Consider the following 14,636-nt stretch of genomic DNA (forward strand, 5'->3'; position numbering starts at 1 on the left):
CGCCGAGCCCGCGCGTCCGGAACGGGAGGGGCCACAGCAGAGGAAGGCCCGCACACCACAAAAAAAAAAAAAAAAAAAAAAAAAGAAAGAGGATAAAATAAAATAAAATAAAGTAAGATAAAATAAAATAAAGTTTTTAAAATAAAAAATAATTATTAAGAAAAAAAATTATTTTAACGTAAAAAAAAAGAAAATGGACGGACAGAACCCTAGGACAAATGGTGAAAGCATAGCTCTGCAGACAAAATCTCACACAGAAGCATACACATACACACTCACAAAAAGAGGAAAAGGGGAAAAAATAATATATCTTGCTCTCAAAGTCCACCTCCTAAATTTGGGATGATTTGTTGTCTATTCAGGTATTTCACAGATGCAGGGTACATCAAGTTGACTGTGGAGATTTAATCCGCTGCTGTTGAGGCTGCTGGGAGAGATTTCCCTTTCTCTTCTTTGTTTGCACAGCTCCTGGGGCCCAGCTTTGGATACGGCCCTGCCTCTGCATGTAGGTCACCTGAGGGTGTCTGTTCTTTGCTCAGACAGGACGGGGTTAAAGGAGCAGCTGATTCGGGGGCTCTGGCTCACTCAGGCCGGCGGGAGGGAGGGGTACGGATGCGGGGACATCCTGCAGCGGCAGAAGCCAGTGTGACGTTGCATCAGCCTGAGGCGCGCCGTGCGTTCTCCCGGGGAAGTTGTCCCTGGATCACGGGACCCTGGCATTGGGGGGCTGCACAGGCTCCCGGGAGGGGAGGTGTGGTTAGTGACCTGTGCTTGCACACAGGCTTCTTGGTGGTGGCAGCAGTAGCCTTAGCGTCTCATGCCCGTCTCTGGGGTCTGTGCTGTTAGCCATGGCTCGCGCCCGTCTCTGGAGCTCCTTTAAGCAAAGCTCTTAATCCCCTCTCCTTGTGCACCAGGAAACAAAGAGGCAAGAAAAGGTCTCTTGCCTCTTTGGCAGGTCCAGACTTTTTCCAGGACTCCCTCCCGGCTACCCGTGGTGCACTAACCCCTTCAGGCTGTGTTCACGCTGCCAGTCCTCTATTGGTAGTATTTTTATACAAACAAGTTAAATGTAAGAAGAGCACATCACCTAGTTTGCACATGAAAACAAGTCATTTCTGAAACGAATTTGATTTACAGTCTAAATAGAGATCTTAATTTTGTGCATATAAACCTCAATGCTTGGGTCACTTATGACCTTGAATAATTGGATGAGTTGAAATAAAAAAGAAAAAAAGAAAAGATTCATTTGGAAAAGTTTCTCTGCCAATGACATGACATCACCCTTGGAAACATTTTGGTATTGTGAAAGAAGGATCAGGAAAGTACTACCACCTAGTAGCTGGGGACTGCCCGTAAAAGCCTAACTACATAAACAGTTTTCTGTACTTTCCAAAGCTGCCAGCGTAAATGTCTGAGATTTTTAATGAAGAAAACAGACGTAAATGGAGAGTGGTGGTGATGGTAACCTCTGCCTGTGTGATGGGAGATCTAAAAGAGGGAGGTTTCCAGTCTTAATTATCTATGAAAATCAAAGTTAGGTGAAAAGTAGAAAGTAGAAAAGTTATAATATAGTTTTAATTCTGAGAAAACTAAATGTAATGCCTTATGTGCTCTAACCTTTTAAAAAAGATATTGATCATTTTCATATTCACACAGGGATCCTAAGAGACTGATCAATAATTCATGAAATAAATATTTAATTTCTTATGAGATTTCTGAGATGAGGAAAGTGCCAGTGTTTATATGTAGATGGGAATTTTAGATATGTCCAACTCTGTGGGGGATATTTTTCTTTCTTTTAAAAAAATTCTTTCCTAGGATATATAAAACACTAGCCTTTAAAAAATTTCTCACTAGCCTTTTAAAAAATTCCTGTTAGAAATAATGCTTAATAGAGAATCCGTTTTCTCATGAATCTTTTTATTTTCTTCAAAACCATAATATTATATAGAACATGAATGATTAAATTAATGTTTGCACTGTAGTTTGACAACAGTAAACTTTTTTTGTTGTTGTAGAGGCATATTCAGATGACCACATTGACTCTTGAAATGTCATTAATGAGTGTCATAGCTACATATTTCCTGCCTTATATTGAATAATATGTTTCCTGAATTATCATGTAGTTCAATAGGGATGTGAATGAGTTATCTTTTCCACTTCTTATGATTGTGCTGTACAGAATAATTTAACTGTCTACAATATCTGTAAAACACAAAGGTTTTCTCATTGTAATTAATACGGTACTTCTTTCAACAGCATTTGCTTCAGTTTTAGTACAATAGAAATATTTGGATGGAATACCAGATATTTGAGAGGAATAGGATAAAATGGTACTGGACTAATTTCCTTGTCTATTCTATACCATAACATCTCTTTTAGGGTCTTAGGAAGCTAGAAAAAGTCAGTTGGCACTTCTGTACATTTTTGACCATCATATTTAATGTATAAACTTTTTTTTCTTTTGAGTTCGTTTCACATTTTCAGTGAAAAATTAATGACTGTATAAACATAGTGAGGATTTTAGGTGCTTCCTTTTAACAGTAATATAAAATTACAGCCAAAGCGTTTGCTTCAGCTTCGTTGTGTTGAGGTGAGATAATTATAGTTTTTGACAACAAATAACAAAAAAATTAAAAACTATAACTGTTCCTACCACTACAGATATTAAAATTGCAGTAGACTGTGTAGTCATTTTTAAAAGAAGATTGGCAGAATTTTCCCTAAAATATTTACACTCTAGGTATATTCAAGATTTTTTTTTTTTGAGGGCTCAGAGCATCTCTCAGTGTGTTTACCTCTCTCTGACATCCATCTTCCCTCACCTTCTCCTAAACCCAAAACATACACAAGGACTCAGATTTTACATGTAAAATGAATGCCAACAGATGCTTAAGGAGAAGGGGAGATAAGTCACAAAGGAGATGCTCTGAGAGATCTGAAAGGAGTAGGTGGGGAAGCAATATTGTACTTTATTTTTTTTCCTTCCAGTCTTACAATTGATATACAGCACTGTTTAAGTTTAAGGTGTATAGCATAATGATTTGACTTACATATATCATGAAATGATTACCACAATAAATTTAGTAAACATCCATCATCTCCTATAGATACAAAATAAAAGAAAAAACAATTTTTCCTTGTGACGAGAACTCTTAGAATTTATTCTCTTAACAACTTTCATGTATAACCTACAGCAGTGTTAATTATATTTATCATGTACATTACATCCCTAGTACTTGTTTATCTTATAGCTGAAGTTTGTACCTTTTGATCACCTTCATCTAGTTTCTTCTCCCCTGCCTCCTGCCTCTGGGAACTGCAAATCTGATCTCTTTTTCTGTGAGATTGTTCGCTTGTTTGTTTCTGAAGTATTGCCTAAAACACTATGTTAGTTCCTGGTGCACAACATAGTGATTCGATATTTCTATACATTACAAAATGATCACCACAATAAATCTAAGTATCATTTGTCACTATAAAAGATGTTACATTATTATGGACTATATTCTCCACACTGTTCATTTCATGCCCATGGCTCATTTATTTTGTAACTGCAAGTTTGTACCTCTTAATCTCTCTCATCTAATTCTCTCACCTCACCACTCCCATCCCCTCTGGCAACCACCTGTTCATTCTCTATCTATGACTGTTATTTGTTATGTTTGATCATTTGTTTTGTTTTTTAGATTACACATGTAAGTGAAATTATATGGCATTTTTCTTTCACTGTCTGACTTATTTCACTTTGAATAAAACCCTCTAGGTTCATCCATGTTGTTGCAAATGGCAAGATTTCATTCTTTTTTATGGCTGAGTAATATTCCATTTTATATATGTATCACCATTTCTGTATATTAATACATTCATATATTGGTGGACATTTAGGTTGCTTCCATATCCTGGCTATTGTAAATAATGCTGTGAACATAGGGGTGCATGTATCTTTATGAGTTAATGTTTTTGTTTACTTGGAAAAAACCCAGAAGTGGAATTGCTGGACTATATGGTAGTTCTTTTTTTTTTTTTGAGGGACCTCAATACTATTTTCCATAGTGGATGCACCAATTTACATTCCCATCAACATTGCATGAGGGTTCCCCTTTTTTCACATCCTTGCCAACACTTGTTATTTTTTTTGATAATAGCCGTTTTAACAAATGTGAGATGATAGCTCATGAGTGGTTTTGATTTGCATTTCCCGAGGTGATTAATTATGTTGAGCATCTTTTCATGTGTTCGTTGGCCATTTGTGTGTCTTCTTTGGTGAAATATCTATTTAGGTCTTCTGCCCATATTTCATTGGGTCGTTTGGTTTTTTGATGTTGAGTTGTATGAGTTCTTTGTATGTTTTGGATATTAACCCCTTATTGGACATATCATTTGCAAATATCTTCTCCCATTCAGTGGGTGACCTTTTTCTTGATAGTAGTTTCCTTCACTGTGCAAAAGCTTTATAGTTTGATTTAGTCCCATTTGTTTATTTTGCTTTTGTTTCCCTTGGCTGAGGAGACATATCTAAAAAATATTGCTAAGATCAGTGTTAAAGAGTGTACTACCTATGTTTTCTTCTAGAAGTTTTATGGTTTCAAGTCTTACATTTAGGTCTTTAATCTTTTGTGAGTTTATTATTGTATATGGTATGAGAAAGCAGTTTGATTCTTTTGCATGTAGCTGTCCAGTTTTCCCAATACCATTTATTAAAGAGGCTGTCTTTTCTCATTGTATATTCTTGCCTTTTTTGTCATAGATTATTAACCATATAAGCATAGTTTTATTTCTGGGCTCTCTGTTTTGTCCCATTCATCTATGTATCTGTTTTTGTGCCAGTACTATACTGTTTTGATTACTGTACCTTTGTAGTATAGTTTGAAATCAGGGAGCATGATACTTCCAGTTTTGTTCTTCTTTTTCAAGATTGCTTTGGCTATTTGGCATCTTCTGTGGTTCCATATAAATTTTAGGATTATTTGTTCTAGTTCTGTGAAAAATGTCATGGGTATTTTGATAGGAATTACGTTGAATGGAGATCGCTTTGGGTAGTATGGACATTTTCACAATATTAATTCTTCCAATCTGTGAGCATAGTTTCTCTTTTCATTTATTTGTGTCTTCTTCAGTTTCTTTCACCAATGTCTTATAATTTCCAGAGTACAAATCTTTTACGTCCTTGGTTAAATCTATTCCTAGGTATTTTATTCTTCTTGATGCAATTGTAAATGAAATTGTTTTTTAAATTATATCTTGCAACTTTTCTGAATTCATTTAGTAGATCTAATAGATTTTTGTGGAGTATTTAGGGTTTTCTATATATAGTATGATGCCATCTGCAAACAGTGGCACTTTTGCTTCTTCCTTTCCAACTTGGATGACTTTTATTTCTTTTTCTTGCCTAATTTCTCTGGCAATGATTTCCAAACTGTGTTGAATAAAAGTGGGGAGAGTGGGCATCCTTGTCTTCTTCCTGATCTTAGAGGAAATGCTTTCAGCTTTTCACCATTGAGTATGACAGTAGCTGTGGGTTTGTCATATGTGGCCTTTATGTTGAGGTATGTTTCCTCTATAACACTTTGTTGAGAGTTTTTGTTGTTGTCAATGGATGTTGAATTTTGTCAGAAGTTCTTTCTGCATCTATTGAGATGATTATATGATTTTTATCCTTCTTTTTGTTAATGAGGTGTATCACATTGAGTGATTTGCATATGTTGAACCATTCTTGTATCCCTAGAGTAAATCTTAATTGATCATGATGTATGATCCTTTTAATGTATTATTGCATTTGGTTCGCTGGTGTTTTGTTGAAGATTTTTGCATCTATGTTCATCAGTAATAATCACCTATAATTTTGTTTTTGGTAGTGTCTTTGTTTGGTTTTGGTATTAGGGTAATGCTGGCCACATAGAATGACTTTGAAATCGTTCCTTCCTCTTCAGTTTTTTGAAATAGTTTGAGAAGAATAGGTATTAAGTCTTCTCTAAATGTTTGATAGAATTCACCTGTGAAGTTAAACGTCCAGAATTCATGGACTTTTATGTGTTGGGATTTTTTAGATGTTTGATTCAATTTCTAGTAATGAGTCTGTTTAGAGTTTTTATAACTTTCTGATTATTCTTGGAAGATTGTATAGGCATACTTCATTTTATTGCACTTTGTTTTATTGCACTTCACAGATACGTTTTTTATAAATTGAAGGTTTGTAGCAACCATGGTGTTGAGCACCATTTTTCCAACAGCATTTGCTCACTTCGTGTGTCTGTGTCACATTTTGGTAATTCTCATAATATTCCTAACTTTTTCATTATTGTTTTCTTTGTTATGATGATCTGTGACCAGTTAACAGTTATGGTGATAAGTGATCTTTGATATTACTATGTAATTGTTTTGGGGTGTTGTGAACCTCACCCATATAAAATGGCAAACTTAATCGAATGTTGAAATGATGACAAATCATTTAGAATATTACAGAAATGTAGTTTTAAGGCAGCAACATGGTTTGAGAGGTTTACTCCAAATTTGAAAAGAGTTCTGCTGTGGGTAAAGTGCTATTAAACAGCACTGCATGCTACAGAGAAATAACTTGTGAAAGGAAGAGTCAGTTGATGTGGCAGACTTCATTGTTGTCTTATTTTAAGACATTGCCACAGTCACCCCAGCCTCCAGCAGCCACCACTCTGATCAGTCAGCAGCATCAGCATTGAGGCAAGACCTGCAACCAGCAAAAAGATTATGACTTACTGAAGGCTCAGATGGTGGTTAGCATTGTTTAGCAATAAAGTATTTTTTCAGTAAGGTATGTACATTGTTTTTTTTTAGACACAATGCTGTTGCATGCTTAATAGACTACACTATTGTGTAAACAAACCTGATATATGCACTGGGAAGCCAAAAAATTTCTGTGACTTGCTTTATTGTGATATATGTTTTATTGTGGTAGTTTGGAACTAAACCCGTAATATCTCTGAAGTATGCTTGTATTTTTCCAGGAATTTATCCATTTCTTCTAGGTTGGCCAGTTTGCTGGCATATAATTGTTTGTAGTAATTTCTTATGGTCCTTTGTATTTCTGTGGTGTCCTTTTTAACTTCTCCTCCTTCATTTCTGGTTTTATTGATTTGGGCTCTCTTTTATTTCCTGACTGAATCTGGCTAAAGGTTTGTTGATGTTGTTTATCATTTCAAAGAACGAGCTCTTAGTTTCATTGATTTTTTTTTCTTTTTTTTAGTATCTATTTCATTTATTTCCACTTTCATTATTATTATTTCCTTCCTTCTACTAACTTTGGGTTTTGTTTGTTCTTTTTCTAGTTCCTGTAAGTGTAAGGTTAGATTGTTTATTGTTTTCTGGTTTCCTCAGATAGGCCAGCCTGTATCACTGTATATTTTCCTCTGAGAACTACTTTTGCTGCATCCCACAGATTTTGGATCCTTGTTTTTCCATTTTCATTTGGAGATATTTTTTTATTTCCTCATTGATTTTTTCAGTCACCTATTGGTTGGTTACTAGTATATTGTTTAGCCTTCACATGTTTGCATTTTTTGCAGTTTTTTTTTCTTGTAGTTGGTTTCTAATCTCATGCCCTTGTGGTTGGAAATTATGCTTGATATGATTTCAGTCTTAAATTTATTGAGACTTGTTCTGTGGCCTAGTGCATCATCTGTCCTGGGAAGTGTTTCATGTGCACTTGAAAAGAAAGTATATTTTGCTGCTTTGGGATGGAATATTCTATACAGATCTATTAAGTCCATGTTCATTGCAGCACTATTTACAATAGCCAGGACATGGAAGCAACCTAAATGTCCATTGACAGAAGAATGGATAAAGAAGATGTGGCACATACGTACAGTGGAATATTACTCAGCCATAAAAGGAAACGAAATTGAGTTGTTTGTAGTGAGGTGGATGGACCCTAGAGTCTGTCATACAGAGTGAAGTAAGTCAGAAAAAGAAAAACAAATACCATATGCTAACACATATATATAGAATCTAAAAAAAAATGGTTCTGAAGAACCTAGGGGCAGGACAGGAATAAAGACACAGACGTAGAGAATGGACTTGAGGACATGGGTGGGGGAAGGGTAAGCTGGGACGAAGTGAGAGAGTAGCACTGATATATATACACTGCCAAATGTAAAATAGATAGCTAGTGGGAAGCAGCTGCATCGCATAGGGAGATCACCTTGGTGCTTTGTGACCACCTAGAGGGGTGGGGTAGGGAGGGTGGGAGGGAGGCTGAAGAGGGAGGGGATATGGGGATATATGTATACATACAGCTGATTCACTTTGTTATACAGCAGAAACTAACACAACATTGTAAAGCAATTATACTCCAATAAAGATGTTAAAAAAAATTGAAAACAAAAAAAAGAAAGGTCCATATGGTCTAATGTGTCATTTAAGGCCAGTGTTTCCTTATTGATTTTCTATCTGGATGATCTGTCCACTGATGTAAGTGAGGTGTTAAGGTCTTCTACTATTATTGTGTTACTGTCAGTTCCTCCCTTTATGTTTGTTAGTATTTGCTTTATATGTTTAGATACTCCTATGGGTGTGTGTATGTACGTGTGTGTGTTGTTCTATCTTCTTGGCGGATTGATCCCTTTATCATTATGTAATATCTTTGTCTCTTTTACAGTCTTTGTTTTAAAGTCTATTTTGTCTGATATAAGGATTGCTATCACCAATCTCTTTTCATGTCTGTTTGTATGGTATGGAATACCCTTTTCCATCCCCTCACTTTTAGTCTATGTGTGACATTAGATGTGAAGTCAGTCTCTGGGAGGCAGCATGTATATGGATCTTGTTGTTTTTATCCATTCAGCCAGCCTGTTTTCTGGATTGCAACATTTAGTCCATTCACATTTAAAGTAATTATTGATAGGTATGTACTTACTGCAATTTTGTTAGTTGTATTCTGGTTATTTTTGTTGTTCTTCTGTGTTCCTTTCTTCTCTTGTGATTTGGTTACTTTCTTTACAGTTAATGTTTGTATTACTTCCTCTTTATTTTTGTGTATCTAATATCAATTGGTTTATGGTTACATATACCTACATATATAGCGGTCTATTTTAAGTTGATCATTGCTTAAGTTTGAGTGTATTCTAAAAACACTACATTTTTATTCCCCTCTGCCATGTTTTATGTTTTTGATGTCATATTTTACATCTAAAAATTTTGTGTATCCTTAAATAATTATTGTAGATATATTTGATTTTACTAGTTTTTTATTTTAATCTTCATACTAGCTATATAGTTGGTTGATCCATTGCCTTTACTTTGTATTTGCCTTTACTGGTGACATTTTTCTCTTGCATAATTTTCATATTTCTGGCTATGTTCTTGTCTCTTCTGCTTGAAGAAGTCCTTTTAACATTTCTTAAAAGGTTGGTTTAGTGGTGATGAACTCTTTTACTTTTTGCTTGTCTGGTAAACTCTTTATATCTTCCCGGACCGGGGCACGAACCCGTGTCCCCTGCATCGGCAGGCGGATTCTCAACCACTGCGCCACCAGGGAAGCCCCGAAGAAGTCCTTTTAACATTTCTTAAAAGGTTGGTTTAGTGGTGATGAGCTCTTTTACTTTTTGCTTGTCTGGTAAACTCTTTATCTGTCCTTCAATTCTGAACGTTAACTTTGCCAGCTAGAGGTTCTTGGTTGTGTTTTTCCTTTAAGTTCTTTGAATATGTCATGCCACTACCTTTTGGCCTGCAAGTTTTCTGCTGAAAAATCAGCTGATAACCTCACTGGTTTTACCTTGTATGTGTCAAGTTGTTTTTCTCTTGCTGCCCTTAATACTTTCTTTAACTTCTGATTTTAATGATAGTGTATATGTGAAGATCCCCTTGGGTTCACCTTTTAGGAATTCTCTGGGATTCATGGACTCAAATGTATTTCCTTCACCAGTTTAGGGGAATTTTCATCCATTGTTTCTTCAAATAGGTTTTCTGTCCCTTTCTTTCTCCTCTTTCTGGGACCCCTATAATGCAAATGTTAGAATGCTTATTGTTATTCCAAAGGTTCCTTAAACTATCCTCATTTTTTTAAAATTCTTTTTTCTTTTTTGCTATTTTGATTGGGTGATTTCCATTAGCCTGTCCTCCAGATTGCTGATCCTTTCCTCTGCATCATCTAATCTGCTGGTGGTTCCCTCTAGTTTCTAGTTTTTCTCTATTTTGTTTATTTTTTTCTGAGGTTTTTGTCTTGTTCTTTCATTTGGAACATATTCCTTTGTCTCCTCACTTTACCTAATTCTCTGTGTTTGTTTCTATGTATTAGGTAGATCAGCTATATCTCCTGGTCTTCAAAGAATGGCTTTGTATAGAAGTTGTTCTGTGGGGCCCAGTGGTGTGGTCCTTCCTGGTCACCAGAGCCAGGTGCTCCAGGAATGTCCTCTGTGTGGGCTGTGTGCATCCTCCTGTTGTGGCTGGGCTGCAGTTGCTGTGGGTGCACTAGTGTATTGGGCTGGTCCCCAGTACAACTGGCTATAAGGCCTGGCCACAACTATTGTGGGCACTCTGGTATACTGGGTTGGCCAATGGGATGGGACCCTCTTTGGGGAGACATTGGTGCTGACCAAGGGCACCTGTTGGGACTGGCAGGGTGAAGGGCTGCTTTAGTGGGGCTCTGGTGCTGGATGAGGATGCTTGTTGGGACTGGCAAGGTAGGGGGCCACTTTGGAGGAATGCTGGCTGTGTCAGGTCCATGGGCAAACCGGGGTGGGGCAAATGGTACTATTAAGTTTGATGGAGAGAGTCAGAAATGTCACCTTCTATTGCCAGGTTGCTAGATAGAAGGTGGGCCAAATAAAAACAAAACAAATAAAAACACTGGCGCCTGCCAGCCCCTTTATACCCAGAGAAAGTTGCAACAGATCCCTGCCCATCAGGCACATGCCCTAAAATTAGTAAATGAATTTCTTTCTTATATCACCCAGGCACTTTTCTAACTGCTGCCTCTGCGCTGGGACTTGGAAAGAGTGAATCTGTGCATGTGCCCTTTAAGAGCAGAGTCTCAGTTTCCTACGGCCCGTCTGCTCTCCTGCACATAAACCCCAATGGTTTTAAAGCCAGATGTTATGGGGGCTCATATTTCTGGTGCAGGTCTCCCAGGAAGGGGGGCCCAAGGTGGGGCTTGGACCCTTCGCTCCTTGGGGAAGACCTCTGGGGCTGTGATACCCCTCCCACTTGTGGGTTCCTTCACTGGGTACATGGGTTCTGATTAGACTGCATCTCTGCCCTTCCTACCTGTCTCATTGTAGGTTTTTCTTTTTATCTTCAGTTGTGGAAAGTATTTTCTTCTAGTCTTCAGGTCATTCTCAGAGATGGTTCTTTATCTGTAGTTGTAATTTTGGTGTATCTCTGGGAGGAGATGAGCCCAGGGTCTTCCTTCTCTGCTATCTTGTTCTACCCCCACTTTAGTTTATTACTGATATGATTTGTGAGGTGGCTCTAATTAGGACTTGTTCTAGATCTATTTTAATCTGCAGACTTTCTTTACTTCACGTTGGTGCCCTTGAATCACTGCCCAGAAGTCTGGGTTATAGTGGGTAACATAGTTTCCCAGAAGAGTTTAGTGCCTTTTGGTGATAAAGTGTATACAATATTTGTTTTGTGTGGTGATGGCTGGTAGGAGGTCACACTGGCACTGCCTCATTCACTGTACACACTGGCACTGCCCCATTCACTGTACACTGTATTAGTAGAATTATTAAGGGGATATCCTAATGCAGAAGACGTGCTTTGAAGTTAGAGGTTTATAGAATGAAAGCACATTGATGGGAGAGGCTTACTTTTTTCTTTTTTGAGAGGGGTCTTTTAATTAATTAATTAATTAATGGCTGCATTGGGTCTTCGTTGCTGCACGCAGGCTTCCTCTAGATGCGGTGAGCAGGGGCTACTCTTCCTTGCGCTGCACGGGCTTCTCACTGCGGTGACTTCTCTTGCTGTGGTTGTGGAACATGGGCTCTAGGTGTGCAGGCTCAGTAGTTGTAGCACGTGGGCTCAGTAGTTGTGGCTTGCAGGCTTAGTTGCTCTGCAGCATGTGGGATCTTCCTGGACCAGGGATCGAACCCCTGTCGCCTGCATTGGCGGGCGGATTTTTTTTTTTTTGCGGTACGCGGGCCTGTCACTGTTGTGGCCTCTCCCGTTGTGGAGCACAGGCTCCGGACGCGCAGGCTTAGCGGCCACGGCTCACGGGCCTAGCCGCTCCGCGGCATGTGGGATCCTCCCAGACCGGGGCATGAACCTGTGTCCCCTTCATCAGCAGGCAGACTCTCAACCACTGCGCCACCAGGGAAGCCCTGCAGGTGGATACTTAACCACTGCACCACCAGGGAAGTCCAAGGTTTACTTTTGTTAATACAGTTTTCCTTCTTTTGCTAGATTCTGCTGAATTATTTTGGAAACTATGTACCTAATGCATGGACACAAGACAATGGCTGCACTCTTTGTGAAGTGGATACAATTGACTTGTCTGCAGTAGATGTAAGTGTAATTGACTCTGTGTGAAACGTAGTAATAAAAAGTAGTGAGGTGGATGGACCTACAGTCTGTCATACAGAGTGAAGTAAGTGAAAAAGAGAAAAACAAATACCGTATGCTAACACATATATATGGAATCTAAAAAAAAAAATGGTACTGATGAATCTAGTAGCAGGGCAGGAATAAAGATGCAGACATAGAGAATGGACTTGAGGACACAGTGGGGGTAGAGGGAAGCTGGGGCGAAGTGAGAGTATCATCAGCATATATACACTACTGAATGTAAAATAGTTAGCTGGTGGGAAGCAGCCGCGTAGCACAGGGCGATCAGCATGGTGCTTTGAGATGACCTGGAGAGATGGGACAGGGAGGGTGGGAGGGAGGCTCAAGAGGGAGGGGATATGGGGACATGTGTAGGCATATGGCTGATTCACTTTGTTGTGCAACAGAAACTAACACAGTATTGTGAAGCAATTATACTCCAATAAAGATTTATTTTAAAAAAAGTACACTGTCATGAAATACAATAATTTGTAAAAGAAAAAAAGCACATTATTTTATAGTATTGATAATACGGTAGATAATGGATTTAAAGTAGTTGTGGCACGTGGGCTCAGTAGTTGTGGCTTGCAGGCTTAGTTGCTCTGCAGCATGTGGGATCTTCCTGGACCAGGGATCGAACCCCTGTCGCCTGCATTGGCGGGCGGATTTTTTTTTTTTTGCGGTACGCGGGCCTGTCACTGTTGTGGCCTCTCCCGTTGTGGAGCACAGGCTCCGGACGCGCAGGCTTAGCGGCCACGGCTCACGGGCCTAGCTGCTCCGCGGCATGTGGGATCCTCCCAGACCGGGGCATGAACCTGTGTCCCCTTCATCAGCAGGCAGACTCTCAACCACTGCGCCACCAGGGAAGCCCTGCAGGTGGATACTTAACCACTGCACCACCAGGGAAGTCCAAGGTTTACTTTTGTTAATACAGTTTTCCTTCTTTTGCTAGATTCTGCTGAATTATTTTGGAAACTATGTACCTAATGCATGGACACAAGACAATGGCTGCACTCTTTGTGAAGTGGATACAATTGACTTGTCTGCAGTAGATGTAAGTGTAATTGACTCTGTGTGAAACGTAGTAATAAAAAGTAGTGAGGTGGATGGACCTACAGTCTGTCATACAGAGTGAAGTAAGTGAAAAAGAGAAAAACAAATACCGTATGCTAACACATATATATGGAATCTAAAAAAAAAAATGGTACTGATGAATCTAGTAGCAGGGCAGGAATAAAGATGCAGACATAGAGAATGGACTTGAGGACACAGTGGGGGTAGAGGGAAGCTGGGGCGAAGTGAGAGTATCATCAGCATATATACACTACTGAATGTAAAATAGTTAGCTGGTGGGAAGCAGCCGCGTAGCACAGGGCGATCAGCATGGTGCTTTGAGATGACCTGGAGAGATGGGACAGGGAGGGTGGGAGGGAGGCTCAAGAGGGAGGGGATATGGGGACATGTGTAGGCATATGGCTGATTCACTTTGTTGTGCAACAGAAACTAACACAGTATTGTGAAGCAATTATACTCCAATAAAGATTTATTTTAAAAAAAGTACACTGTCATGAAATACAATAATTTGTAAAAGAAAAAAAGCACATTATTTTATAGTATTGATAATACGGTAGATAATGGATTTAAAAAGCTAGAACATGATGACTCCGAAAATTGCTGGCTTTGTGTATTTCCAGCAAAACCAGTTAATAATTGACCCCAGTGAAAGGGGCTTGGTTGTTAATATTTACTAGTTTGCTATGATTGGGTGCTCTTGTTTTATTTTAGTCTGGTAACTTGGTCAAAGTGTTGAGGTACAATGCTTCGTTATTTATATGGACTAATTTTATCTGTGCTTGATTTTCAAATTTGATGATTTTAAAATAATATTTTATAACTAAGGACTGTTTTAATATTTTATAGATAGTAACTTATATTAATTTCACAAATCCCTTAAGTAGGTAGTACTGTTGACTGAGTTTTACAGATGAGAAAACCGAGGTATATATATGTTCAGTAACTTGCTTAAGGCATGTGATGTTTTTTAAGTGTTGGGGGTGGGATTTAAATTTAGGCAGTCTGGCTCCAGAGCCTGTAATCTTGATCACTGTGCAATTTCGCCT

General features: G+C 38.5%; 1 protein-coding gene across 2 annotated transcripts in view; it reads left to right on the forward strand.

Moving 5' to 3' along the window:
• PLOD2 (procollagen-lysine,2-oxoglutarate 5-dioxygenase 2) overlaps positions 1-14,636 on the forward strand; it is a 110,206-nt gene that overhangs the window by 73,716 nt on the left and 21,854 nt on the right. For both annotated transcript variants that reach the window (XM_024131799.3, XM_024131801.3), the window contains exon 8: positions 12,376-12,477. In XM_024131799.3, coding sequence (XP_023987567.1) covers positions 12,376-12,477 — 102 coding nt within the window. The remainder of the gene's footprint in view (positions 1-12,375; positions 12,478-14,636) is intronic.

Source organism: Physeter macrocephalus, chromosome 1 (genome assembly GCF_002837175.3).
Source record: "Physeter macrocephalus isolate SW-GA chromosome 1, ASM283717v5, whole genome shotgun sequence".
In the NCBI taxonomy this organism is placed as follows: domain Eukaryota; kingdom Metazoa; phylum Chordata; class Mammalia; order Artiodactyla; family Physeteridae; genus Physeter; species Physeter macrocephalus.